Source organism: Sebastes fasciatus, chromosome 21, assembly GCF_043250625.1.
Source record: "Sebastes fasciatus isolate fSebFas1 chromosome 21, fSebFas1.pri, whole genome shotgun sequence".
Lineage (NCBI taxonomy): Eukaryota > Metazoa > Chordata > Actinopteri > Perciformes > Sebastidae > Sebastes > Sebastes fasciatus.
In genome coordinates, this window is record NC_133815.1 from 12,214,156 (window position 1) to 12,239,856 (window position 25,701).

Below are 25,701 nucleotides of genomic sequence, written 5' to 3' on the forward strand. Positions count from 1 at the left end.
TTACAAGAGTTTTCTGGGATTTGTGTTAGTCGTATACATATAAAAACAGTCATTTAAATGTGTGGGGAACAAATAGGATTTAACTCACTCTCTCAGTGACTATGTCTGTTGACTCTTGTGTATTTTAAATATGAAATCTGGATGTTGACTTGGATTATCTCCCCTTTCTCCCTCCAGAGGTTGAGAAGGACCTGGCCAAGCTGGCAGAAGTAGGGAAGATGACCACCCGGAGCGCCAATAACCCGCACAGTAGTCTGCTCCACACCCCTCTGCGCCACAGAACGCTACCCGACACGCTTCCTCTCACCAGCCTGCTCTCTAGACCCCAGTCTCCGGCTGGCAGCCTCTCAGGCAAGCCCTGCGGCGTGGGCCTCCCTCTGCTCAGCCCCAAGCCCACCTCCCTGGTCATGGGTCGGACTCAATCTCCCAGCAACCCTGGGAGCAGGACTCAAACCCCCAGAACGCCCAGCAGGCCCCTGACCCCGAATAGTTTACTGACACGCTCCACCTTTAACCCTGGAGCTCATAAAGAGGTGACCTTCAGGAGGTCGCGGAGCCGCCCTGTGACGCCTACATGTCAGCCCACACGTCCCCGAGCGCTGCTCACCCCTCCTGGGCTAAGCACTACAGACAGCCTTGGTGCCAGCCTACGGGCCTATCTGTCTGAGGTAAGACCCGAAACCTTTATCATCAAAAAACACCTTTGTTGCTCTCTTTTCAGAGGTCATATTAGCAATATTGCATGAGGTGTCCTAATATATGAAAATAATCAATGAGGAGGAGGTGAAGTTGAATTGTGGCAGCATTGCCTTCACAAACTCAATTGTTTCCAACACAGGGTTTCTTAATTTAAAAAAATGTGGTTAATTTAGTGAGTAACAGTGCTGTATTTTAACATTTTGAGAGTTACAGTACATGAGATGATTCATACCACTCATGTCTGTCCAGTAAGTACTACTACAGCCAGAAGACGGTTAGTTTAGCTAAGCCTAGTTTGGCATGAAGACCGAAAGCAGAGGGAAACCGCTAGCCTGGCTCTGTCCAAAGGTAACAAAATCAGCCAACCAGCACCGCTAAAGCTCACTTCTTTTATGTCGTTTGTTTAATCTGTAAAAAGAAACAAAGTCAAGTAAAAATGATAATTTGTGGTTTCACAGGGGGTTATGTCCTGCTGGTTGCCAGGCAACCTCATGTGACAACAAGACCCCTGTTAATTAGTGTATCTCGACAAAAACAGTCTAGCACATACAGTAACCTCCCGTAAAACCACTAATTGTCTTTTTTTCCCTTTGTTTTTTGTATATATATATATATTTTTTTTACTTTCGGACAGAGCCCGGCTAGCTGTTTCCCCCTGATTCCAGTCTTTATGCTAACCTAAGCTTACTTTCTCCTGGCTGTTGCTTCATATTTAATGGACAGACATGTAGAGTGGTATTGATCTTCTCATTTACCTTTTGGTCAGAAAGCGAATAAGCGCATTTCACAAAATGTTGATCTATTCCTTTAATTGACACAGTATCTTCCATGGCTATGGTGTGGCATCAAATTCTACATATTTTATGTATATATTTTATTCTATTTTAGCTGTTTCCCACATGTACGATTTATCTAGCAATGAAATAGATCAAGTGCACACACAGTGTGTAAAACATAGAGTACAATCGTCATAAACTTCGGTTCATGAACTTGAAAATCGCTCCAACTTTATTGTATTTTTCTCGTATGGTGAGAGTGAATTGTGTGCTGAGTGTCACATAGGCTCAATGCCCAAGTAAAGCTGGCTGTAGAACACGAGAGCCTTGACACAGAAAGACTGAGCACACTATCACACATGTGCATACCCTCACAAACACACACTCACACACTTCATGTGGGGTTTAATGGAGAGTCATGGAGGTCCATACAGTAGGATGTCATTTCATTGTGGAAAAATGAGTCTGGCATAAAAGGAGCACTTTCAATGGGATTTCTTTCTTATATTCCTTTCATGATTTACTCAACAGCGACGCTGTTAAATGCGAGACCTTTTTGAAGGCTTTATTAATGGTGAGCAGGAATTCTGCAGTCCCTCAGTATACTCTTTGACAGTTATGCTAGTTGACACCTAGTGAGATTATCCAAAAACACTAGTGCACCCAGTCTGCTTTTATTGGGACCACCTGGTCCCCTGTAGAAGGACTATAGGAGGCCTGTTTAGAGAGGGAAAGAATGCTGAACCCTTTTAAATACTGGACGTACAGAAAAGATGTAGATGCTTGTGATCTTGTCTTTCTTGACGACTTGTGTGGTCAAAAAAAAGTAAGAAAAATAAGAAGACAAAAAAGTATTTTTTAGGAAGCATGGGACAATTTATTTATTAATGCTTTGCCCTGTTTTTGTCAGTTTTTTACATCTTCGGTTGAAAGTTTAATTAGGAATTTTGTGGTTTTTTTTACCTGTTCTGACCCTACTTTTCATGGTGTCATTGCCACTTCTCACGTAATACCATTGGAGCATTAAGGTGCTTTCACACCTAACCTGGCTCAGTTAAAACAAACCATTTGGGCTGGTGTGAAAACTAATTCTAACTCTGGTGCGAACTAAACATCAAACTCTGGTCTGCCTGAAAAGGTGGGTCTCGGTCCACTTCCAAGCGTACTCTGGTGTGGTTCGTTTTTGGTGTGAAAGCAAACAAACCAACCACAGGATTTTATGATAGCAGATATGCGATTTTAGCATAATTTCAAAAGATAAATTACTAAACTAAAACATCAACATAAACACTGCTGATATTATTGACCTGTATTATAAGGCCATGTATAGGCTATATGCACGTCAGCGTGGTTATTTACCCTGATCAATAGGTCAAAAGCTGTTAAAACTGCTGTGCTTTTGTCCGACTCCATTAAAAAGTGTGTGATCACACAGTAATACGCCTCATGCGCATGTCCGTGCACTCCCCGACATTCGCGCCAGTCGTCTGGGAGTGCACAAAGGGGCTTTTGTTGTCTCTACCATTATTCATCATAACTTGCGGTCGATTTGCAGTCTAATAATACTAATGCTTATAAACAAAGAACATAAATATCCACGTCAGAAGCATTAAAGTTCTGCAGAAACTTCTGTCAGTCACCAAAATGTAATTTCCCTACGTGGGTCCTGATGATGCAGGATGACAATCAGTCAGTTACCCGTCAGTCTGTATAACTTCATGTTTACTCCTCTGGTTCGTTTGTAAAAAGTCAGTGTGAACAGGACCAGAACTAAAATACAACAACGTATTATTTTTCCCCTTGGTCCGGACCAAATTAACCAAACTACAGGTGTGAAAGCACCCTAAAACAGGACAAAGAAAATATGTATATGTAACAATATTAAGATTTGATGTTTGAAATCTAAAACTGGTGATTGAGATCTTGCAGCTGGACTGAATATATATATTTCTGTACATGTGTTTTCCTTTCATTCACCAAAAAACCTTGAATAAGACACATGCAGAGAGACAAACAGATGGATAAATTAACATCCTGATATCTCTATTTTCCTCTGTTCATTATCTTCACAGATTATGAGTTAACACAGTCTTCCATCATTTCTGCTCTATTTTTCTCTATCAGGATGAGTTTTACCAGCAGTTACAGGCTATACGACAGCCTTGGCATATCCCCAGTGACACAGACAGTGACATCCTGGAGCCTCCTGAACAGGATAAGAGTGAGTGACCTACCTTTCCCTTTCTTCCGTCTGTCTTTTATTTCTATTTTAAACCTTTCATTTGATTGTTAAACCCTTCACTTGATTGTTTATCATCTCCTCATCCAGTATCCCTTTACTGGAGAGTTTCTCAAAAGCTCTCAGTGGAATCTGCAGTTCACAAATTTGACAAATTGCCCCTCTAATGTTTTTACCTTCCTCACAGTTTCATTTCATTACTGTAATGTCACTTAGCCACAGTGAGTAGCTAACGCATTAAAGTGGCTACAGGTCTATTAAAAAGTGAAGATTAATGTGCAAGTATCCCTTGTAAAATTTTGAGATGGAGCTGACGCATGAAAATTTCCATATTTCATAGTTGGGTGAAATCCTGAGGGAGTTTCATAGGGGGGAAACATCATGTAAAATTTCCTTTCCTGGCATCATGTAAGAGATATATCTCCATCAAGATCTAGTTGATAGACATGGACAGTTCTTTAAAGTCATAAATCCAGTCATAGTAGTGGTCTGGCTGGGATACAGTGCAGCATATTACTCTGGCTTTGAACATGACAGAATCAGATCAGACCTCCTTGAATGCTCTGGTGCATAAATCACATGGATGTTTTGTGGCAGTATGATCTGATCGTCAGAGGCTTGTAGGTCTCAATTCACTGAGGTCCACTAACAAAATGTCAAATTTATGCTCTCTTAACATTAGTTAACATATGGTGTCACTTCTCTGATCCTCTGAGATGTTTGTATGGGTTTATATTGTACTAAACTGGTCTAAATAAGAATTAACTTATACTTATTACCATACAAATTTCATGTCAAGACTATAATTATTAGATTATAATGAGATCTGGTCTGTAAAGTTGATATTTTTGCCTAGGGATGGCGCAGTCCATTTGCATGAAAAGGCGTATGAATGCCACAATAATACGCAAGGCGTTTAGCGTGCAAGTACGCCTTTCTTGATTTCCGTGTGTCATTTGTACGCCATGTATCCTGTACTGACTGCAATGTAAATGCATCTGCGTATGAATGCTACGGTAAGAGCTAGTGACGTAGTATAAAATGCGAGAAAGACCGCTTATGGCGGGTGGAGAGGAGGATGGGTCCAACAAACACATGACTTTTAACCAGGAGACCGGTGTTCGAGGCCGGTGTTAGTTACATTAGTGACATTGGTCACGTGACGATTGTCACATGTTTTTTAATGACGTTTGCGATGTGTTTTCCGTAGTTGTGTTACGTTGTTTCTATATGTATTTTACTTAGTTTACGTACTTATTTTAAGCCCAACCATGAAGTTTTTCCTAAACCTAAGTGAGTGGTTTCTTTGCCTGAACTTAACTGCGGATGTTACCGTGGTTTAGTTGCGTGGCGTACAAATGACGCTTGAATAGCGGTGTACAAATGCCTTGTGAAAAGGCTAAAATGCGTACTCATGACTTGCGGAATGTCCATGTAATGTGGCCTTCCCGTGAGACAGAGTTGGATGGCAAGAGTGAAAAGCTTGGAAGTGGAAAGACAGTCCTCAGTGCTAAAAAATCATCCTCTGGGGAACACGAATGTGCTCAGTGGCTGTTATGGCAATCTACCCATACTGTAGTAGTAATAAGAATAGAAATTTTGGTCTAGTAAAAGGTCACAAATTCACATTTTATGAAAATCTACCTGATAGATTTTAAGATCTTTCAGACCAGAGTGTTTGTCAAGGAGAAAATTCTGAACCCTATCACCCAAATTTCATGGTAATCTGGCCTGTAGTTACCAAGATATCTTGTTCTGTACCAACACGTTGGATTGACAGATGGATCAACTGCCAAACCAGTGACTGGCATTGCTTTATTTAGATCCATCCTACCACTACTGGGGCAAAAATGGCAGCTCTGAAGTTAATTTTATGAACGAGTCCAAAAATTATATATGCCATTAGTTCAGAAATGTTCTCAAATTAACTCAGCTCTGTTTTCACAGTAAACATAACATCAGCTACTCAAACGGAAAATCAAGTGCACGTGGGACTCAAAAAGACAGCTTTCATTGACGCTATGACACAAGAATTCCAGTCAAACAAAAGATCAAGCAGGCAAATGGTTGTCACATGGAAATATAACCCCTCCGACAAGTTCCTCCAGAGGGTCGTTGTTTTGCCAAAATTTATATCTTGCAAAATAGATGGATACATTTTCCTAATAGCCCCTGGGGGCCTGCTCTAAGGCTTGGCAACGGTGTTGGCATGTTGAGAAAGGATATGAGGCACACATTGAATTAGAGGCGGCTCAGACACAGGGAGAGAGAGACTGACAGGGAAAAAACCAAAGAGCCACAAGATGTGACAAAGCACTTTCTGGCGTGAGAGAGGGCCCACAGGACTGTTCACTGAAATCTGGTTTGTATGTCTTCGTGTGTGTGCATGTGTAAGTGTGTGTACTAAACGTGTGACTGATTGCATTAGTCAAGGTAAGAGATTAAACTTGTTTTCAGAGAGCGTTTTTGCCCCCCTAATCTGATTTTTCAGTCTTTTCAGCGGTCATTTGACCTATGAAATAATACAGTTGAATTACATAATGGCAACTGAACACTCTGTTTGTACCACTAAGATTTATTTTTTTTAACTAGAAGAACCAGAATAACAATCAGATAAATCTTCTACTTCAAGGCTAAGTTTTCCAAATTACTCAAAATCAAATCAAAATTGCTTTCTTCTGACAAGAAGATGAAAAAATGTCAAGAGTGAGAACATGTTTGTCCATGAAGTGGTTCGCTCTGAGTGTTTGAGTCTGTCCACGTACCTGTACTGTTTGCGCATGTGTGTCTATGAATATGGGACTCGCTTCATTAGCGCTGTGACACCCTCTTCCCAGTATCACAGCAGATGTGTGTGAGCTGGCGCCAAGTGTATGGCGAGAGCTAAATAAAGGGGGGGGAAAGAATCCATAGCTATTTCCTGTTATTCTATAAACTTCCACAATGGGACAACCACACATACCGCAATGGAGATGAAAGAAGTCTGTCCTCATTCCTTTACTCCGAACCCCATTGTCCTTTATGGATGTGGATCAGCACATTAGACATGGACTGTACAGTGAAAGTAAATCTGTAGGTTACATTATACACCTGTCAAGACTGCTTATGGGATTCAGTATTTACAGTAAAGATAGTTTGTGTCATTAATCTATTGACAATCACAATCAGTTATTGCAGAAGCATAAGTGATGTTGAAACAGGCAGACATGTCGACCATTTGAGCATATACACCAGTCACAGGGCTTAAAAAAACTCTGATGAAAAAATGTAAAGCTATGGATTAGCCTCAGTTATGACAAAAATCAAAGTATGTGCAACATAGAGCATTAACTGTGATGCTTATTCACTCTCTTGCTGATAGTTATATGACAAGACTGACACCACTCTCATACAGTCTGTTACATATGAAGCCGGTTAGCCTAGACTTTTGAGAGAGCCAGACTAGCTGTCATTGTACTAAGCTAAACTAACCGGCCGCTGGATGTAGCTTCAGATACAGAAGTATGTGCAACTGACTCAGTAGATTATTAACTGTTATGCTTATTCACTTTCTTGCTCACGACGGTTGGCATGCCCCCAGCATCAAGAAACAGACAGGAGCACCGACACCGGAGCAAAGCAATACAGTGCTGTGGACGGACGGCAGACAAACGGCAATTTTAGCCACCTGAAAGAAAGGCTCACCTCAAAAAATCAATATCCTCGTGCTATATTTAGAATATTTTCAGACGGCGAACTGAACTTAAAGTGAAACGTATCAGTACTGTTTGTCATCTGAGCCTGCTGGCTTTGGAGAGAGCATAGGTAAGTTTCACTTTCAGATCAGTTCCCTGTCGGAAAGGAGAAGGATAGGGCGGTATGAAGGCAAGATAAAGCGGTGAAAATATTCTAAATATAGCGTACACTTAAACGGATATCCATTTTTTTATTTAGGTGAGCCTTTCTTTTAGGTGGCTAAAATACACTTTTTTGCCATCCACAGCACTGTATTGCTTTGCTCCGGTGTCGGTACTCCTGTCTGTTGGGGGCACGCCGACCGTCAACAACTGTAAGTAATACACTGACTATGGATAAGAACCTCATACAACCCCACTTCAAAACACCCGAACTATCCCTTTAAATATGAAGCTACAGCCGGTTAGCCTAGACTTTTGAAAGAGACAGGCTAGTTGTCATTGTACTAAGCTGAGCTAACCGGCTGTTGGATGTAGCTTCAGGTACAGTATAAGGGTTGTATCGTTTTTGTCATAAAACTTTTAGCACGACAGTGAATAAGCATATTTCCCCAAATATGGAACTATTCTTTAAGAGTCATCATGCTGACACATTGACACATGTTCTGTCTTTATTTTTCCACAGGTGGTGCCCGAGATGCCAATAAGAGATCTGTGTTTTCAGGTGAGAATTTGAACAGTTAGAGGCGTCAGAGCCTGAAACCCGGAGAGACAGACTCGCCTCAGAATGTGCTGTCTCATTTCGTGTCACCAGAAACCAATTTTGCTATTGTAAGCGGCTGCCTCAAGTTTAGAGAGCCTGAATGTCTGTCAATGACCTCATTTGTTAGAGCCACAACATAACTACCAATGGGTGACTTACTGTCGAAGCCTCCACCTTCATTTATGATCCGTTCAATTACCGTCACAGGCTAAATGGAGGGCACAGTGGCTCTGAAATGCGATTGGTGGAGGCCGGCCATGTGTGGAGACGAGAACGCCGTTGCCCAGTTCCATTAAGTCACTCGGGTTCTGAGTTTACACGCAGCAGACAGCGTCAACTCTCAGCCTCAACATTTGGGAGAAGGAGAAAGTCTGTCTGGTTTGAGGTTGTCTGCGGTTCTCCTTCTTGTGGCTCTGGAGGTGCCCACAGTTCCCAGTGCCAGTGTGCCAGTCTGGAGGGAGATCTGAGAGCAGGCTGCTGCTGCTGCTTGGCTATCAGAGAGGCCAGAACATCGCCACGGCAACCAAACTCAAAGCTCGCTGCTTAAGTCACCCCAATCACCGCTCTCCCAGAACTTATTGTGAAATATAGTCGTTGGAACCTACTCTGGGCAGCACCAGGCCTCATTTTCCACCTCATGTTTGTCTATGACATGCTCAAATATTAAATGTTTCATAGCAATTGCAGTGGTTATTATTCTTATTAGCGGTCAAATGTGTCTGATTTTAGTTTCTAGGAGACTGATGTTTTTGTCTTTCATTTGTTTCACAGGCCTATAGTGACGGAAGACCAGAGATCCAATCAAACTATTATGCAAACCACTGGACATTTTGAATATGTGTACAGAGACAATTATTTTTATAATTCATATGAATGGAGAGAAAAAAAAAAGATTGTATACTTTTTACACAGATATTTCATAGACGTACTGTAACTGTATGATAAAATGTCAAAAATATTACTTCAGAGTATGGAATATAACATTTATTTTTGTTTGCTCTATAGCATGCTATTGCACTTCCATGTGGAGTCCAGAAACGGATGCATTTTGTTGTCTTTTTCTAGTGCATATTCACGTTATGAGCGGGGCAGCACACCCATGTTAAGAAAGCGTTTATTGATATGCACTGTTAAAAGATGTAGTGTTTTTCCAATTGCAAGTTGTGGAGGGAATACAAGGAATGCTGTTATATTAATTAAAATGATTTGGTGCACATGTCCCCCGTTCTTTTGACCCTAATGTCATGTGCTTCATTTTGTATTCGTATGAATTTTAACACGCAAATGCAAATAGTCATCCTGTCTCATTAAAAAAAACACACTGAAGTCATTATTTAAATGAGTAAAGCTGTCATAACACAGGCTATGTTTAATCCAGTCTCTCCCAGATACATGATCCATGTAACTTTGTGTCTCTAACACGTACTGTGGTGCTGACAGAGACGCAGAAAGCTGCTCTGACCGTGACTACATCGCTCGTGTGTGTTTGCCTGGGCATGTGTTGGTTAAACTGTGGTTGTCTGAGTGTTACACAGGCGACGTCGGCTCCAGAGACACACACATTTGGACACACCCTCCAGCCTGACACAGTCTGATCCCTCCGTTCGAACCCTGCTGAGTTTTGCGGTATAGTATACCCAACTTTTCAGTCTGTCTCTCGGGATGTGGTCAACAAACTACTTAACTCTCTCGCTCCCATTTCTCTGAGGGTGATTCCTGTAAAAGGATGTGTGAGAAGACTAATCACTTGAAACCCCATCCTGTGAAACATGGCATGCGGATGAATGTCCCGTGTATTCCAGCACATCATGTGCTCATTGGAAAGGGATGTGGTTTCAAAAGATCTGGGGAAGAATTTGAGGACATGGCATAATCGAGTCACAGCGGTGACTTGATACAATCTTTATATTTCCTGTCAGAAAAGGCAAATGTATTGCACTGCATATTACAATTTTCACATTTCATATCCCATTTCTGTTGGAGTTGGGGAGTGTGATTGCCATCTGTTCTCGTTCCACAGATCACCAGCGCACTGACTCTACGTTTATACTATCAATATTTTCCCTGAGTTCATATGTCTCCACCAGTCTTTCATTTATGTCCGCAAAATATCAAGGCATGAAGGAGTTCTGGAAGAAGTTGAAGATGAAGACTTAAAATGACTACCACAGATGTCACACAAAGACAGCGCTCTGATGCTTTTCCCCCTCAGTGTATATCTTTCAATGTCTCGGTATGTCACAACTTATAAAGATGAAATGGTGGGACCACTACTTCTCGCCACAACTTGCATCAAATATCAGATTATAGCCATATGACTTCTTAATGATGAGTCCAAAGATGATCAATTAAATGCTTCTCATACATAATTATCTGTATCAGTCACATATGTCGTGTAGAATCAAGAGATATCAAGTTTTATAACATCAATACTCCAATATCATCTTAAAGTATGTTTACTGTGTAGGCTTTATACACCAGGCCCATTCAAAGCAACTGCAAGGGCCACCCAGGAACAGCGGCAGACGTCACTGTACTTACAGGGAGATCCGGACCACCATCAAAGGTCAGCAGACTGACCCAGGTCTTAATTTACAACTGAACAGACTGGGATTTATCCTGATGTACTGTACAGCACAAATAAATCTATGGTGGAAGAGAGGTATGCTTTGAGGGCATATATAAGTCAGTATCCTACGCTGCTTGAAATGAAAAGCCCAACTCGTCCAGACATTTTTTTTCGGCTATAAATTTCTCTGACTATGAGAGAAAATCCACAACCTGGATTTTGTTTTCTGTGTTCAAGTGAACTGCCTGTTCTTAAGGAAATTGGCCTCCTCTGTTCTTTAGCTGTTAACTTCTTCAAATTTGTCAACATGAAAGTTGAAGTGTTGCTCTGTGCTGTCATTTGAAGCCACGGTAGAAGTTTCGATCCACTGAAGGAGCTCACTTTGTTTTACAAAATGTGTAGTAGGCCTACTAAACAATCATAGATGTAGTTAAAGCCAAAATAAACAGTATAAGTTTGACGTGTCATTGTTTACAGAGCGGATGCTGACACATGAGCTGTTCTGCACCGCTGGAACGGTGGGTGTACTATTACTCCGGTCTTCAGCATGTATTTTGTTAACCTCATATCATTTGGGGAGTTGATGATTAATAAGAAACATCAAACACTGGCTGTTGATTTCAGTCCTACAGTATACACAGTATAATGCTTACAATATCATGACTGCAAACTAATGGTGGGTGACATTACACTTAGGAGGATTTGCAGCCATTGCCTATTAAAGCTTCATGAGATATGTTGTTGATTGCTAATAAATAATAATTTATAATTTCTCAATCACTTTGTGGTCATGTTGAGCCACAATGTGTGTATTAGAACAATTTATTAAAAATGTGACTAAAGAACAAATGGCTAAAATTGTGAATATTCAAATAGTATTTCTGAATATCTGGGCATGGTTAGTTTTACAGCTGTTTATTTTACAATGTGTTGCATAAAGTCTTTCTGGTTCCCAGGTGCTGGACTCACATGACCTGCAATTTTGATTTTACAGCACAGCACTGTTTTGAGAGCTCATCTGTAGCAAAGTGGGCAGAATTTGGGGATTTATGTAGGTTACAGTCTTGCACTTTTGAATTTTCAATAATAAACTTGTATTTTTTATTTCATCTTGTGTTTTTTTTAGTCTCTTGTTGTGTTTGCACTTATAACTGGATCAATTTCATATCCCATCAAAGCATTAAAAGTGCTCCAACAAAGTCATGTTGTATTATGATTGAAACTAACAGAACCTGGATGATATAACTTCTTTTCACCCTCCTTTTGTTTCAATGTTCATGTGTGCATAATTTTTTTTACATCTCTACTTCTTTTGTTTATTGAATGTAAAAACACTTCTTGCACAATCCCTTTACCGAATGTTTCTTCACATTTTTATTCTTTTTTTAAGTCATCAATGAATTCCCAGGCTTCTTGTCTCCTCTTTTTGTTCTTTGAACTTGTTTATACATTACTAATGTTATTGTTTGTATTTGACTTATCAATAAAGTTGGGGGAAAAAAAGATTTCAGCCAAAGAGTGTAGAAGAAAAGAGACGGAACTCTGGTGTTTTTTGACAACCACAGCTGCCGCCATTTTGGACTGAAAACACTTATCATATTTATGTTATTTAATTATTCACCACTGGCCATTTCGGTAGATTATGTCAATAGAATATAAAACGTGTTGTTTTACTTTGTACTGCATTTTTAGGGCGGACGTTTTTACTGGCGTCCAGTAGTCGCTTTCAGTCCAAATTGGCGGGGGGCTGGGCGCTGCTGTTGCAATGGAACGGACAATTGAGTTTCACTTGTAGGCAATATACGTTGTTTTGGCTGGGCTGACGCACTGCTGATGCTAATTAAATAGCTGTCACTTCCGGCTGCCATCTTCATTTGCAGTAACTGGTAAATATGTTTGGTGCCGCATACTTCATATATTTAGTTCCTCTCTTTGAGAACTTTATGGTAATGTCCACATAACAGTGGTGAGAGTTTGTCTTGTAGTTTTATTTGAGGCTAAACACGTAACTAGCTCTGTAACTTCGATGCTATTAGCTGAAAAGCCTCAAATTAAGGTTGATAGTACGGCCACGTTCAAGATCCACGTTGAAGGACAGTTTGGAGGTAAGCTAGGTGACAATATGTACTGTTGTTTGTTTGTTTGCTGTTTTAAATATGCATGTGTTCTTTCAACAAGAGACATTTAACCTTCACTGGTGTTGTGTACTGTTTGAAAAGCTTGGGTCTGGCCTGTAGAGCAGTTTATAGTCTAAGTATATAGTATATAAGTCTAATGCAGTGAGGGCCCAAGTGTAAATGTACTACGGAGTATTAGGGCCACATTGAGGGAAAAATAATCAGAGATTTCCAGAATAAAGTCATAATATTACAAGAAAAAAAGTCGTAATATTACGAGAATAAAGTCATAAGTTTACGAGAAAAAAAGAGAATAACACATAAAATTACTACTTTATAATATTACGACTTTTTTCTCGTAAACTTCTGACTTTATTTTCATAATACTACACCTTTTTTCTCATAAACCTATGACTTTATTCAGGTAATATTATGACTTTATTCTCAAAATCTCAGATTTATTTTTTTTCCTCAATGTGGCCCTAATACTCCGTCATACTGTCGTACCATAGACCTACAACAATGATAAATAAAAATGAAAATGTAAACAAAAAACAGTTACTCATTTCCAGTCATTTTTATGAAAATCAACAGGGAGCCACTGGAGAGGGGCTAAAGAGCTGCATGTGGCTCCGGAGCCGCAGGTTACTGACCCCTGGGTTAGGCATTAACCTCAAACGGTTCTTTGGCAGCGATTCTCGCGATAGTTAACCTTTTAGACACGACCCTGTATCCCGTAGCGTTTAATTAGCTAGCATAGATTTTGTAGCTGCATGATAGGTTCAGTTTTTGCTGTGATAACATCTCATGAAGCCATCCCACCAACGTCTTGTAAGTGTAAAAGGAAAATCCAGTGTAAATGTGGATTACAAAGACATTTTGAGTTATTTGCATAGCACGAAAGATTATGTTTTTGAAGTATTAGGAACACATCTTAAATCCATTTAGCATTCAAGTTGGAACTGTTTAACGTCAGGCAGCAGAATGAAAATAATCTTTGACCATCTTTACCAACATTGTAAACATTGTGAACCCGAAGATATCCATCATTGTTGTGTGGATAGTTGAGGCTGTTAGGTTTGGCAGCACTTGTGAAGTGTTGAAGGACATATTGCCTGTATTAAACAAGTGTTATGTTGTTTCTAGCTGAAAAGTTTTCCTAACATTTTCAGCTGTTTGCTGTGGCAGTTTATTGGCCTTCGCTTTTACAACTACACATGATATAGTTGTACAGACATCCGCCTTGTTTAACACTTTTTCCATGAAGATCAAGGTGTCAATCTCATTTCTTTAATGATAAATGACATGGAAATGGCTCATCCCCTTCTGTGTGTTGTGTTTGAAAGGAAAAGATCACTACTGGGATTAGCAAATACTTGTATGATCCTCTGGAACATCGTGCATTTAATGTTGTTCCAAAGAGTTGTTGAGCAAATCCAGAAGGCTTACACAGTGGATGGATCAACAGAAATCCTGTTTTGATCTCTGGCTGATTGTGAGGCTTTTCTGTCAAGTCTCTGCAGAAGTCACAGAAGGCTCGGGAGCCTTGAGACTACTCTGCTGCTGCTTTAAGGTTCATTGTGAGACCTCAGTGTGTGAGAACGGTAGTCTGAGCTGTCTTGTCTGTATCTCCCCTTTTCTTTCTCACAGACTAATTTATGGTTATTCTCCCCGACCATGATGTGGTCAGTGTTCCAGACGCTTGGGGATCTTTTCAATGGCTGTGTGTGTGTGTGTGTGTGTGTGTGTGTGTGTGTGTGTTACACATTGGCAGGCCCTGCGGTGGGTGAGGCTTAGACCTGGGTCAGATGACTCATCCAAACTCAGTGTTTGTCTCTGCTTCCAGGGACTCTTTGTGCGCATATTAGTCTTATTATTGTTTCACTTAAAAGGATCTAATGTTGTTCTGATGGTGCACTGTGTCTTGGAAATGTTTGCTTTTTTGGATGTTTTATTTCTGTCTGGAGTGGATTGAAACAAAATATTGTGGCAGGCACAGTTAAGCTGATCATATGAATACCTATTGTCAAACTGCTTTGTCTCCCAACATCCAACTAAAGCTGCCTCAGGGTCACGTGGAACACCTCCACCGCTGCAGTTATACTTGGATTTTGTTACACCGTCAGAGCTGATGGTTTCGCTATCCCGGGTTCCAAAAGAGCCAACGATCCCTCCAGATCCCCGCTCTTTTATGTTTTCATTTACATATAAAGTTGCAGTGAATTTATTGAGTGCACATGGCGTTTTACTCAAGCTGTGATTTATTACACAATCTCTTGCAGCTTTATTCTAATTGACTGCCAGCCTGCTTTTTTGTGCTTTAACCAATTTATGAAGGCCTTCAGTCCGGCCAGAAGCTGCTGATGGATGGCTGGGTAAGATTTATCCGTGGAGTCTTAATACGTTGACTCACCTTTTATAGATTCACTCTCGTTTTCTGTAGCAAATATATATAACTTTTTGCCTTCATTAAGTAGAAAACATATTCATCGCTGATTTCTTTTGTGATAGTCATTATCTTAATCCAGATGCTACGTAGTCCATGTGTTTACTCATCTGTGTGATTCACCAGGACCAATCAAAACATGATGGGAGAACAAAAACATCACGTTCTCCCACCAGATGCTAATTGGATTCATATTCCAGTAAAAGCCTTGTCGTGTCACTTTCTTCCTTTGTTGAGGAGAGGTGATAAATATTTGTGGGATGTTAGATGGAGAGAGTTCAGGGATAAAATGATAATATATTGTCAGGTTGAACTTGCCAGATTACATAAAGTGATATAGTGTAGATATACATCACAGCCTTGTATTTTAATGAGTGATTCTCGTTGCTAAACATAGTGAACACATTTGTTGCTTGATTATGTCTCCTCTCAGCAAAACCATACCACCACCATTAAAAAAACACTAGCCCATTGCCTGTGTTAACATTAATTTCAAAGTGGTCTTTGAAACTTGTTTTGATTAAAGAGTGCGGTTGTGTTCGAAATTCCATACACGCTATTTAGTACTCTAAAACAGTATGTGAGATATTTCAGTATGTCTGAAACCTTAGTGTGAAACCAATAGCACGCGAATCGCATACTATTTCCGGTGTAATATTACAGTATGCAATGCTGGACTCTACGTTTTATATTTACATTAATATCCCGCAATGCAATGCGGTAGGGACGACGGCGTTCATAACAGACGTTGACGGACAGCTCTGTAACATCAATAACGCTTCAATTTAACTAAGTATAAGATTTCCCTTTGCTAGACGTAATATATATTTTAAATTAGTTCAGACTTTGATTCTGACTCTTCGTCGTTTTGGTTACATGGGGTTGGCACGGGTTACCATGGTTACACGTCTCCAACCGGCCACGAGGCTCTCAGTGCTTGACGACGTAGATTACTGCTCAGTGCGTCCGAAAAGATAAGTACTGCTGTTTATTCACACAAAAGTATGTTGAATGATAGTACACCTGCTGAGTATATAGTGCAATTTCGGACAAAGCCTTTTTCTCACTTGCCTTTGCTCCTTTCCTTCCCTTCTTACTGTTACGAATTCTTAAGCAATCACAATTACATGTCCAGATAACCCATTGCTCTTAACCTCCTAATACACAAATAAGGGAAGAGGTTGAAATAATATTGAATCATTTGATTTGGCAATAAAGGCTCTTTTGTAAGCGTCCGTGTCAGGGCTCCGAGGGACCGCATGCAGGAAACGGGTGGAGTAGGACTAAATGCTGATGCTGTTACTGGCCAGTCGGGAGGGGAGGAGCTGCGGGACCGGCCCTGTTCAATAACCTCAAGTGGATCTCTGACCACAGGAGACCAGATGATGTCTGTGTTAATGCCAGAAGAAGTTTGACGGCTTTAAGATGCTTCACACCTGCTGCTGCTTTTCTCTCTTTTCCTCTTCTCTGTCCTCTGGTGTATCATGTCCGTTATTTGGCAAGTAATGTATGGGTGTCCTTTTGTTGCCTCCCTTTTTGCACATACTTGTCATCAGCATTAGCTCCAGTCAGTCGATGATGGTTAAGGTCCACTGGCTTGTAGGTCATAGAAGGGGAAAGGCAAAGGACAGATTAATTGTCGCGGTGTGAGTAACATTGGAAGTGTTTGCTTTTCTTCCTCTCCAATCACCGAGATGACGCTGTTTCCCCTCATCAAAGACTTAATGCTGCCAAAAAGTCTGATCTCAGTTTCCCAGCAATGTGAAATGGAATTATTCAGAGGTCACGATACATTAGTTGGTTGATGGGAAGCATGACGGACGGACCGGAACATTAACAAGTCACATTTGTTGTTGTGATGGAGTTTGTCAGGATTTGAGAATATGTTGAGAGTATCAACGTTACAAAGAAGATAAATGCCCTGCACTTTTTGATGGCAGAGCTACAGTAGGATGAAATTTGGTGTGTGAGTCATAAGTGCTTTTGCTCTGGCTGTACAATAATGCTTTCCACTTTCTGAACAAAGAGTGATTGGATGTCTATACCAGCTGTCCCAGATTGCTTTTTCACTATATCCACCCTAAAGACAGCTTAATGCTCTTTTTTTATTTAGGGCCATTTAAATCAAAAGGTTGTAAATGTAATGTTTATCCAAATTTGAGTACCTCTGAAACCTCAGCAGGTCGTTTGAACCACGGGAATAGAGTTGACTCAAAAGAAAATGTTGTGTCAGAGGGTTGCACAGCAGGTAGGCCACCTCAATCGTCGGCTTTGGAACATATTTGCAGCCACACTGTGTTTTGCTCTGCTATTAAGTCGGGACCACAAAGATCTAGACAAGTGGCTGAAAAAATGGTTAAATCTAGTAAAATTCTGTAACCTGTAAGTGTGAGTCTATACGTACTGTAGCGTAGGCATGCAGTCAGACTTTATAGTACATGATCTCATTGGTGTGAGCGCTGGAGCGAACATGAAAATAAAACAGATTTATTGGGTAAGAATGAAACACTGGAGTTTGGTATCCAAAGCAACTTTGTGCTGAATGTGTAGAAACACCATCACTACTTTATAGAATGTATATGAGCTTTTTATAGAGAGCGATATATCTACTACTAATGTAAGAGTTATTGAGAGGTCTGCTCACTCTATCATTTACAGCCTTTGAAACTCTCTCTCTTAACCGCTGCCCTATGATAATCCACTCAGTCGAGACCTCTTACGTTTACATTATCAAATTATTCAGTCCTGGAACTGAATGCGAGCCATAAACTGTTTTTATTACAAGAAAATCTGATTTCAAGACTACAGCCGATGACTTCTGTATGGACAGGTTTCTTGTATACAAACATTAGTGGGTGCGTGCGCATTCAGGGGGCGAAACCGCTTTGTCAGCCGCTGTAATCAACGTAGATTTCGCATTGTTTGTACATTCTAGTTGACTACACTAGACCCCTGCAGAGTCCGACCACCAGATACCATTATCATATGACGTATTAGTATGAGATTTGTTTATTATTATCACCTGTTATTTGATAGATAACTTTACAACAACTCCTTGTCATCTCTGTTTTGGAGCTTGGCTCTGCTAGACTCTGCTTCTGCCCCCTTGCTGCGCTCGCATCTCTGTGATGACGTTGCACAGAGATGCACTCGTCTATACTGACCGTTCTGTTCCCTCTCTTCTTTCAATAACAAGATCAGAACTCTGAATCATCCTGTGTCTCTTACATCATCTCAGTGGGGCAGAATCTGCATCTGAAATCCCCCTTTTGATATTTATGTCACACTTGGCTCATCTCAAAGAGCGGGCCACTGAATGAATGAAGAGAAATCATTGATAACCAAGCAATTTTAGTGTTCCTCCATGATGTCAGTGATGGTTTAGCTCATGGTTGGACTTATAGCACGCTGAGTCTTTCATGTCTAGGCCAAACAATGAGGGGTTTGGGGCTGATACTAGTTTCTGTGATACATTTCCATGAAGCTGAGAGGTGCTTGGGGCTTGCCAGTAGTTTTGAGGGGGAAAAAAAGAGGCTAGAATGACTGTTGAAAAGTGTATCTTGCCAGCGGCTGTGGTGTTTTTGCCTCAGATCAAACAGGGAGATACAGGGAGTGAAGAAGTGTGAGGATGAACTGTGCCAGCCCTCCACAAGAGGGCACAGATGATGTTGCTGAAGGAGGCTAACTATGTATCCTCCCTGGAGTGTTTCTGATGACATGCCTAGTTGGTAGGACCCTTCATGTTGAGCCCTGGCCTGCTCCGGTCATTAATCTCCTGTTGTTATAAATCACATGTCTACTTTCTGCTGAAAGACGGAAAATCCCTGCTACAGAATGTTCTGAAATGATAGCTCAATGTCCACTTAAACATACAACTTTGACAGGTTACAGGATAGATTATATACAAGTCAACTTTTTTTTTTTTTACGGTGTACCATCATTTCAGGGGGCTTCAATGTAAAGGATACTAAGTGATTTCACAGAATACCAAGGGCAGATGTGAGGCTCAGAGGCAGTTTCCTACAGCGTAGACTAAAAGTTTCTCTATTCTGTTGAGTATTATTATGAAGCAGAGCCACTATATATATATTTTTTTGTGATTGTTGCAGATGATTACTTGATTAGTTGTCAACTATTAAATTAATCGCCAACTATTTTGATAATCGATTAATCGGTTTGAGTATTTTTTTAAGAAGAAAATGTTAAAATTCTCTGATTCCAGCTTCTTAAATGTGAATATTTTCTGGTTTCTTTACTCCTCTAAGGCAGTAAACTGAATATCTTTTGAGTTGTGGACAAAACAAGACATTTGAGGACGTCATCTTGGGCTTTGGGAAACACTGATCGACATTTTTCACCATTTTCTCACATTTTGTAGCCCAAACAACTAATCAATTAATCGAGAAAATAATCTACAGATTAATCGACAATGAAAATAATCGTTAGTTGCAGCCCTAGATTGTTAAACACACCCCCATCTCTTGCTAAAATAATTTAAACAATCCAATGTTTTTTATTTATATACAAATTGGGATTGCACAACACTTGTGAATTAGTCACTGTTACGTATACTAGTCCTACCAGTTGATCAACAGAATATGATTTGCAATAATTTTTCAAGATGACATGCCAAGAATTCAGAGGTTCAAGTTGCTCAAATGTGAATATATGCAGCTATAATAATAATAATAATAATAATAATCATCATCACAATTATTTATTTTCTTTGTCTTAATTAATTATAAACTGAATTTTGTAAGATAAACAGCTAACTGATTAATCAAGAAAACAATTTGCTAGATTAATCAAAATAATAATTAGTTGCACCCCTAATTCCAAGTGTCAAACAAAGTCCACCTGAGTGGGTTTATCTTACTTACTTTTAGGGCTGCAACTAATGATCATTTTCATTGTCGATTAACTTGTTGATTATTTTGTAGATTAGTTGTTTGGTCCATAAAATGTCAGAAAATGGTGAAAAATGTGGATCAGTGTTTCTCCAAGCCCAAAGATGACGTCCTCAAATGTCTTGTTTTGTCCACAACTCAAAGATATTAAGTTTACTGTCACAGAGGAGTAAAGAAAGTATTCACATTTAAGAAGCTGGAATCAGAGAATTTTTACTTTTTTCTTTTTTTTTTAATTACTCTAAATCATTGATTGATTATCAAAATTGTTGGCGGTTAATTTAGTAGTGGACAATTAATCAATTAATCGTTGCACCTGTACTTACTTTAAATACTTTTACTGCTCACTGCCTTTCAATACTGTGTTATAGTTTGACAACAAACCTATTAAAAGTAAATATACTTAATTTGTTTCTTTGATGGTTATTAGGCTACTCAGCTAAGTGAAAATATTTCAGCAGTTGGTTGCTTTTGAGAAAATCGGTTACTCTGACTGTACTTGTAGCTCCTCAGACGACTGGAATTGTACTTTGTAACGCCGAGGTGTACATTTAAGTTAAAGACATTGCTGGTAGGATACTTGTACTATTTTCCATTTATAAATCGAGGTTTAAACATCTGTAATGTTTTTTCCCTTCTTGGTCAGATGCTCTGCTTTGGTGAGCAGCTTGTGAAGCAGGACTATGAAGTGATCATAATGATATCACCTGCCTCTTAGTGCTGGATGTCAGAAGCTGACAGAAAAGAGCAGTCAGGGTTTGATTTACAGGAACATGTGGTCTGGGCTGCTGTTTGTCCTTGCTGTTGGTGTGCTATTACAGAGCCTTCGACTCTGTCGATGGCCCCATATGGTGCAAAAGACATCTGAAGTTGTCCTACTGTGTCTGGAGTTTAGCTTGGATCGAAAAGTGGATAGAGTGGTTTGTTCTGGGATGGGAACTTTTAACAGACTAGCTGTTTAAACCTGGGTAGTTGACGTCAGAAACAATAAAACTAAAATTGGTGCTTTGAATTTGTGTCCTTTAAATAACATCAAACCGTATTCTCATTCCTAGCTTTTTCATTGCAGCATGATGTTAAAATTGATTATTTTGTCAACACTTTCCTCAGTACTTTCCTCAGTTTATCTAGACATGCTGTTCTCTTGGGAGGTGGAAACCTGTGAAAAATATAGTTAGAAATCTGTATTCTGCCCGTGCTATACTATTAGCCTCCTTTTCCCCATAAAACTAATTGATACCTAAGGCTAGCGGTGGAGTGTAAACAGACAGGCAGCTGGTGAGACAGCCATGTGTCTTGGACAGAACAGCCACCCAGCCCATAATGCAGCGCAGTTTGGATTGTTCACTCCCTCTTCTGTGGCTGTCAGGACCGAACAGAGGCGAGGAGACGACCACACAAAAGAAATATTTGTCCAATCTGTCCAAGCAAACACCCCAATTGAGGACTGAACTTTCCCATCGCATTGCTCCATGCCAGTGTGACATGTAATTGAAAGAGGAACGATGCTTTGAACCGAGAAGGAGGCGGCTTTTGCATTTAAAAACAGTCGTGATGTAATGACCACTGACAAATTATGCACCTGTTCCATTAAATGTTGTTAAAATTAGACATAAATATATTTAGGTTTTATGACGATGGAGTAGAGTTTAGACTAAACAATAGACTGGCAGCATTTTCAAAGCTCTTTTCTTTGAAGTTACAAGAGGAATATTGAAGATAAAACGATATTGTTTTAGACCACCCTTACTTGTATTAATGTTTATCTGCAAATCTTAAATACGTTATTTTAATACACCACATTAAAGAGTTTTTAACCTTTTTTTTATAAATAAGCCAAGTCTTTATGTCTGGACAATGATTACCATATGCAAACATCAAATATATCCTCATTGCGCCATAGTTGAAGGCTTGCCATTTAAACACAATGTTTTTCAGACGTCCATAGATCTCCCCACTGCTCAGAAAATGGGGTTTCCTCCTGTCAGGCTTCTCAGACGGCTTTGCAGCCAGCGTCACAAAGAGCCAGGAAGTCTCGTTCTGTGTGCGACTACTAAAACGTTTATCTCTCTCAATTCATGAGAGGGTGTTGGGTCTGCCGTCAAGAACCCTGATTCACTGTGTGTGCGTTAGATTCAAATGGTTTTTGCCGGTGTGAAGTGAAAAGGGTTGCCCGGGTGGTGAAAGCAAGCTGTTTGCTCATGTCCAGACCCGCAGAATGGATGAGGACACAGATGGGATTTCTCTCTGGTGGACTTTTCTTCTGACCTAGCCTCTGTGTGTTTGGAGAGACATGGAAACCTCAGCTAGAATGGACAGGCATCTTATTGAATGAGGGAAGACTTAGGGCTTTCACCCAACAGGATCTGAATAGGATGTGGGAGACGGGCAGCGAAGTTGTGTGTGTGGGGATTGGGGGGGTGGGGGGGGGGGGGGGTTGTTGAGATGAGGTCAATATAATGTGAATGGCCCATGCTGTCGCCAATTCTTATCTTCCTTTGACTTTGGGAATGAAAACATGTTTTTACATACTAATGAATAGGGTTGGGACGATACATCTATCTCCCTCTTTGATACTTGGGTGCAGATTCAATATGTATTGCGATTTTAAAGTATTGTAATTCGATATTACGGTTTATTGCGATTTTTGATAACTTTAACACAATAGTTGAATCATACACTTCAAGGGACATGTACTTTGTAAAATATCTAAATTAATACAGTAAAAATGTTGATTTTCAGCATGTATTTAGTCAGAGATGTCCTGAAGTCAAATATATCAGTCATTGTCAGGCATTATTTATGAATTTTTTTCCAGCAACCCAAAAATCAAAGAATAAAGACATTTCCCTCACAAATGAGGAGTATTTTCTTTTTAATTTATAATGGACATGTAATGTTTTATATACTTCTGGTGAATACAATCCAATCAATCTTATATCCATAAATGTATTTTGTATATACAGTTCCCTTTGTTAACACCTTATTTTGAAAACCGGACGTAGCCACACGTGTATACTTATCGTTGTATCCACGTGGACCCTCCACCGTTTTCTACTTTCGCGTTTTGGCTCACTGCGGCCGGCTGCGGGTTTGTTTTGGTTGATGGATACGGAGTGGATATGATGTCACGTTACTCAGACTACAACAATAAAAGCAATAACTTCCTTCTACCTCCGCGTAGACTCAAATTAAGCAAATATATTGATTCTGGCATTAAAAAATCAATTTCAAAATTGTAAAAAAAAAAAACGCAATACATAGGTGAATCTATTTTTTCCCACCCCTAGAACTTGTCCAGAACATGTGGTAGGTTGATATGAAATGCTGATCTGTACTATAGTTGTCTGATGCAACTCGGGCGCGTCCGGGCCTTGCCCTCTGAGGCTCCTTAGAGCCGGAGTACCATAAAACTTCAAAGCCTGGACTGAAGAAATCATCTGGGTTTGTTTCTCTCCATTCTGAGTACTTCTGCTTTTCTCTTGAGAACCGTGGGGGGATTCACGAACAGCAGCACATTTTCAAAGGGAAACGAAGTGCATCTCCAAGAGCTGCATCCAAGAAACAGTTCTTGGCTTAATACAGAGGTCAGACCTCAGTATATCTGAAGTTAATACTAATGCACCGTAATAGGAGAGCTGAAACAGATTTTCCATGACTGGTCTACTGATCTTTCCCACCACATGATGATATATCTACAGTGCTTTTAAAAGAAAAAGGTATAGGTAAACATTAGGGCTGTCAATCGATTGAAATATTTAATTGTGGTTAATTTCATGATGATGGTGATGATCGTAAATTAATCACAGATTTTTTTTCTGTTCAAAATGTACCTTAAAGGGAGATTTGTCAAGTATTTAATACTCATGGGAGTGGGCAAATATGCTTGCTTTATGCAAATGTATGTATATATTTATTATTGGAAATCAATTAATAACACAGAACAATGACAAATATTGTCCAGAAACCCTCACAGGTACTTAATTTTGCATAAAAAATATGCTGAAATCATAACATGGCAAACTGCAGCCCAACAGACAACAACAGCTGTCAGTGTGTCAGTGTGCTGACTTGACTATGACTTGCCCCAAACTGCATGTGATTATCATAACGTGGGCATGTCTGTAAAGAGGAGACTCGCGGGTACCCATAGAACCCATTTGTTATTCACATATCTTGAGGTCAGAGGTCAAGGGACCCCTTTGAAAATGGCCATGCCAGTTTTTCCTCGCCAAAATTTAGCGCAAGCTTGGAGCGTTATTTAGCATTCTTACTGACAAGCTAGTATGACATGGTTGATACCAATGAATTCCTTGTTTTTTTTAGTTTCACATGATGCCAGTATCTTCACTCTAACTTTAAAACTGAGCGCGCTACAACCTAGAAATCGCAAGTTGCATTACTGCGTTAAAGAAATTAGTGGCGTTAAAACAAATTTGCGTTAATGCATTATTATCGCGTTAACTTTGAAAGCCCTAGTAAATATAGGTGTTGATGATTGTGTTGGTAGCCTTATATCAACTAGAAATGTCAACACATCCTCTACCTTTTCCTTTTCTTTCTGGTCTCAACAAGAAATTCTGCAGTTAAAATTTGTTAACATCGAAACAGGTAAAAGTGTCCTAATCCACCAAAGTAGCGTACTCCATACCATACAGTAGGTGCTAGTCATTTGCTTGGTGTCTGGCCTCATGCCTGGGACCAATTTGCTATTGGAGACCCTGCCAGAAGCTAAATGATCCAGACAGCATTGCTCCCAGGGTCACAAAGTTCCCTTTTCCGCGATAAGATGGCCAGTCCAGGGGAGAAAATGTGGATTTGTTGTGAGTCATTTTTTAAGATTGGCTTTCAAAGGACACACAGAGATAGTGGTTTGGTGCAGGGATTTCTCCTTCTGATGCAAACCTCATACATAGCTTACCAAAGGCACCAACTGTAGTTTAAATCACTAGCTCTATTGGTGTTGACAGGGATGGCTCTAGTGTGTTAATACAATGATTCCCAATCCTCACAGGGGGGTGAGTTGTTGCACCAGGTGAAGGAGTTTACGTATCTCACGATCTTGTTCAAGAGTGATGGTAGAATGGGGGGGGGAGGGGATCTCACGGTGCAGTTGTGAGTTGCTGACAGGTGTAGCATGACCAGGGGTGAAAGGTCAAGAAAGTTTCCATGGCAATAATACAGGTCTAGAACTGCTTCTGGTAACTTGCAAGTTGGACTGAAGGAGTAACCGACAGCGCTCCCATTATCACTCCAACAGTATATTGTCTACAGTATACAGTGTGATTTGCACAATTAACCTTTCATGTTGCTGAATTAGTTTAGTTTATTTTATTTGATATGGACATCTTTGTCTTTTGTGAATTCTCACCAACTCTTGTTTTTTTTAATCACATTTGTTTTAGAGTTTCAACAATTAATCGATTAGCTCTCAACTATTAAATTAATCTGCAACTATTTTCATGATTGATTAAATCGGTTTGCGTAATTAAAAAAAAATATATATATATA

General features: G+C 39.9%; 2 protein-coding genes across 12 annotated transcripts in view; both read left to right on the plus strand.

Moving 5' to 3' along the window:
- c21h8orf34 (chromosome 21 C8orf34 homolog) overlaps positions 1-11,999 on the plus strand; it is a 73,250-nt gene extending 61,251 nt beyond the window's left edge. The window contains exons 12-15 of one of the 3 annotated variants that reach the window (XM_074622000.1): positions 178-668; positions 3,600-3,696; positions 8,074-8,112; positions 8,923-11,999. In XM_074622000.1, the coding sequence (XP_074478101.1) occupies positions 178-668; positions 3,600-3,696; positions 8,074-8,112; positions 8,923-8,930 (635 nt within the window). In that variant the 3' untranslated portion in view covers positions 8,931-11,999. The remainder of the gene's footprint in view (positions 1-177; positions 669-3,599; positions 3,697-8,073; positions 8,113-8,922) is intronic. The other 2 variants (XM_074622001.1, XM_074621999.1) reach the window with 2 other exon arrangements.
- A 593-nt stretch (positions 12,000-12,592) lies between these two features.
- The window catches only part of sulf1 (sulfatase 1), a 94,440-nt gene continuing 81,331 nt past the window's right edge, over positions 12,593-25,701 (plus strand). For 8 of the 9 annotated variants that reach the window (XM_074622633.1, XM_074622641.1, XM_074622632.1 and 5 more), the window contains exon 1: positions 12,593-12,825. The gene's annotated coding sequence lies outside the window, so the exon portion shown is untranslated. The remainder of the gene's footprint in view (positions 12,826-25,701) is intronic. The other variant, XM_074622643.1, reaches the window with a different exon arrangement.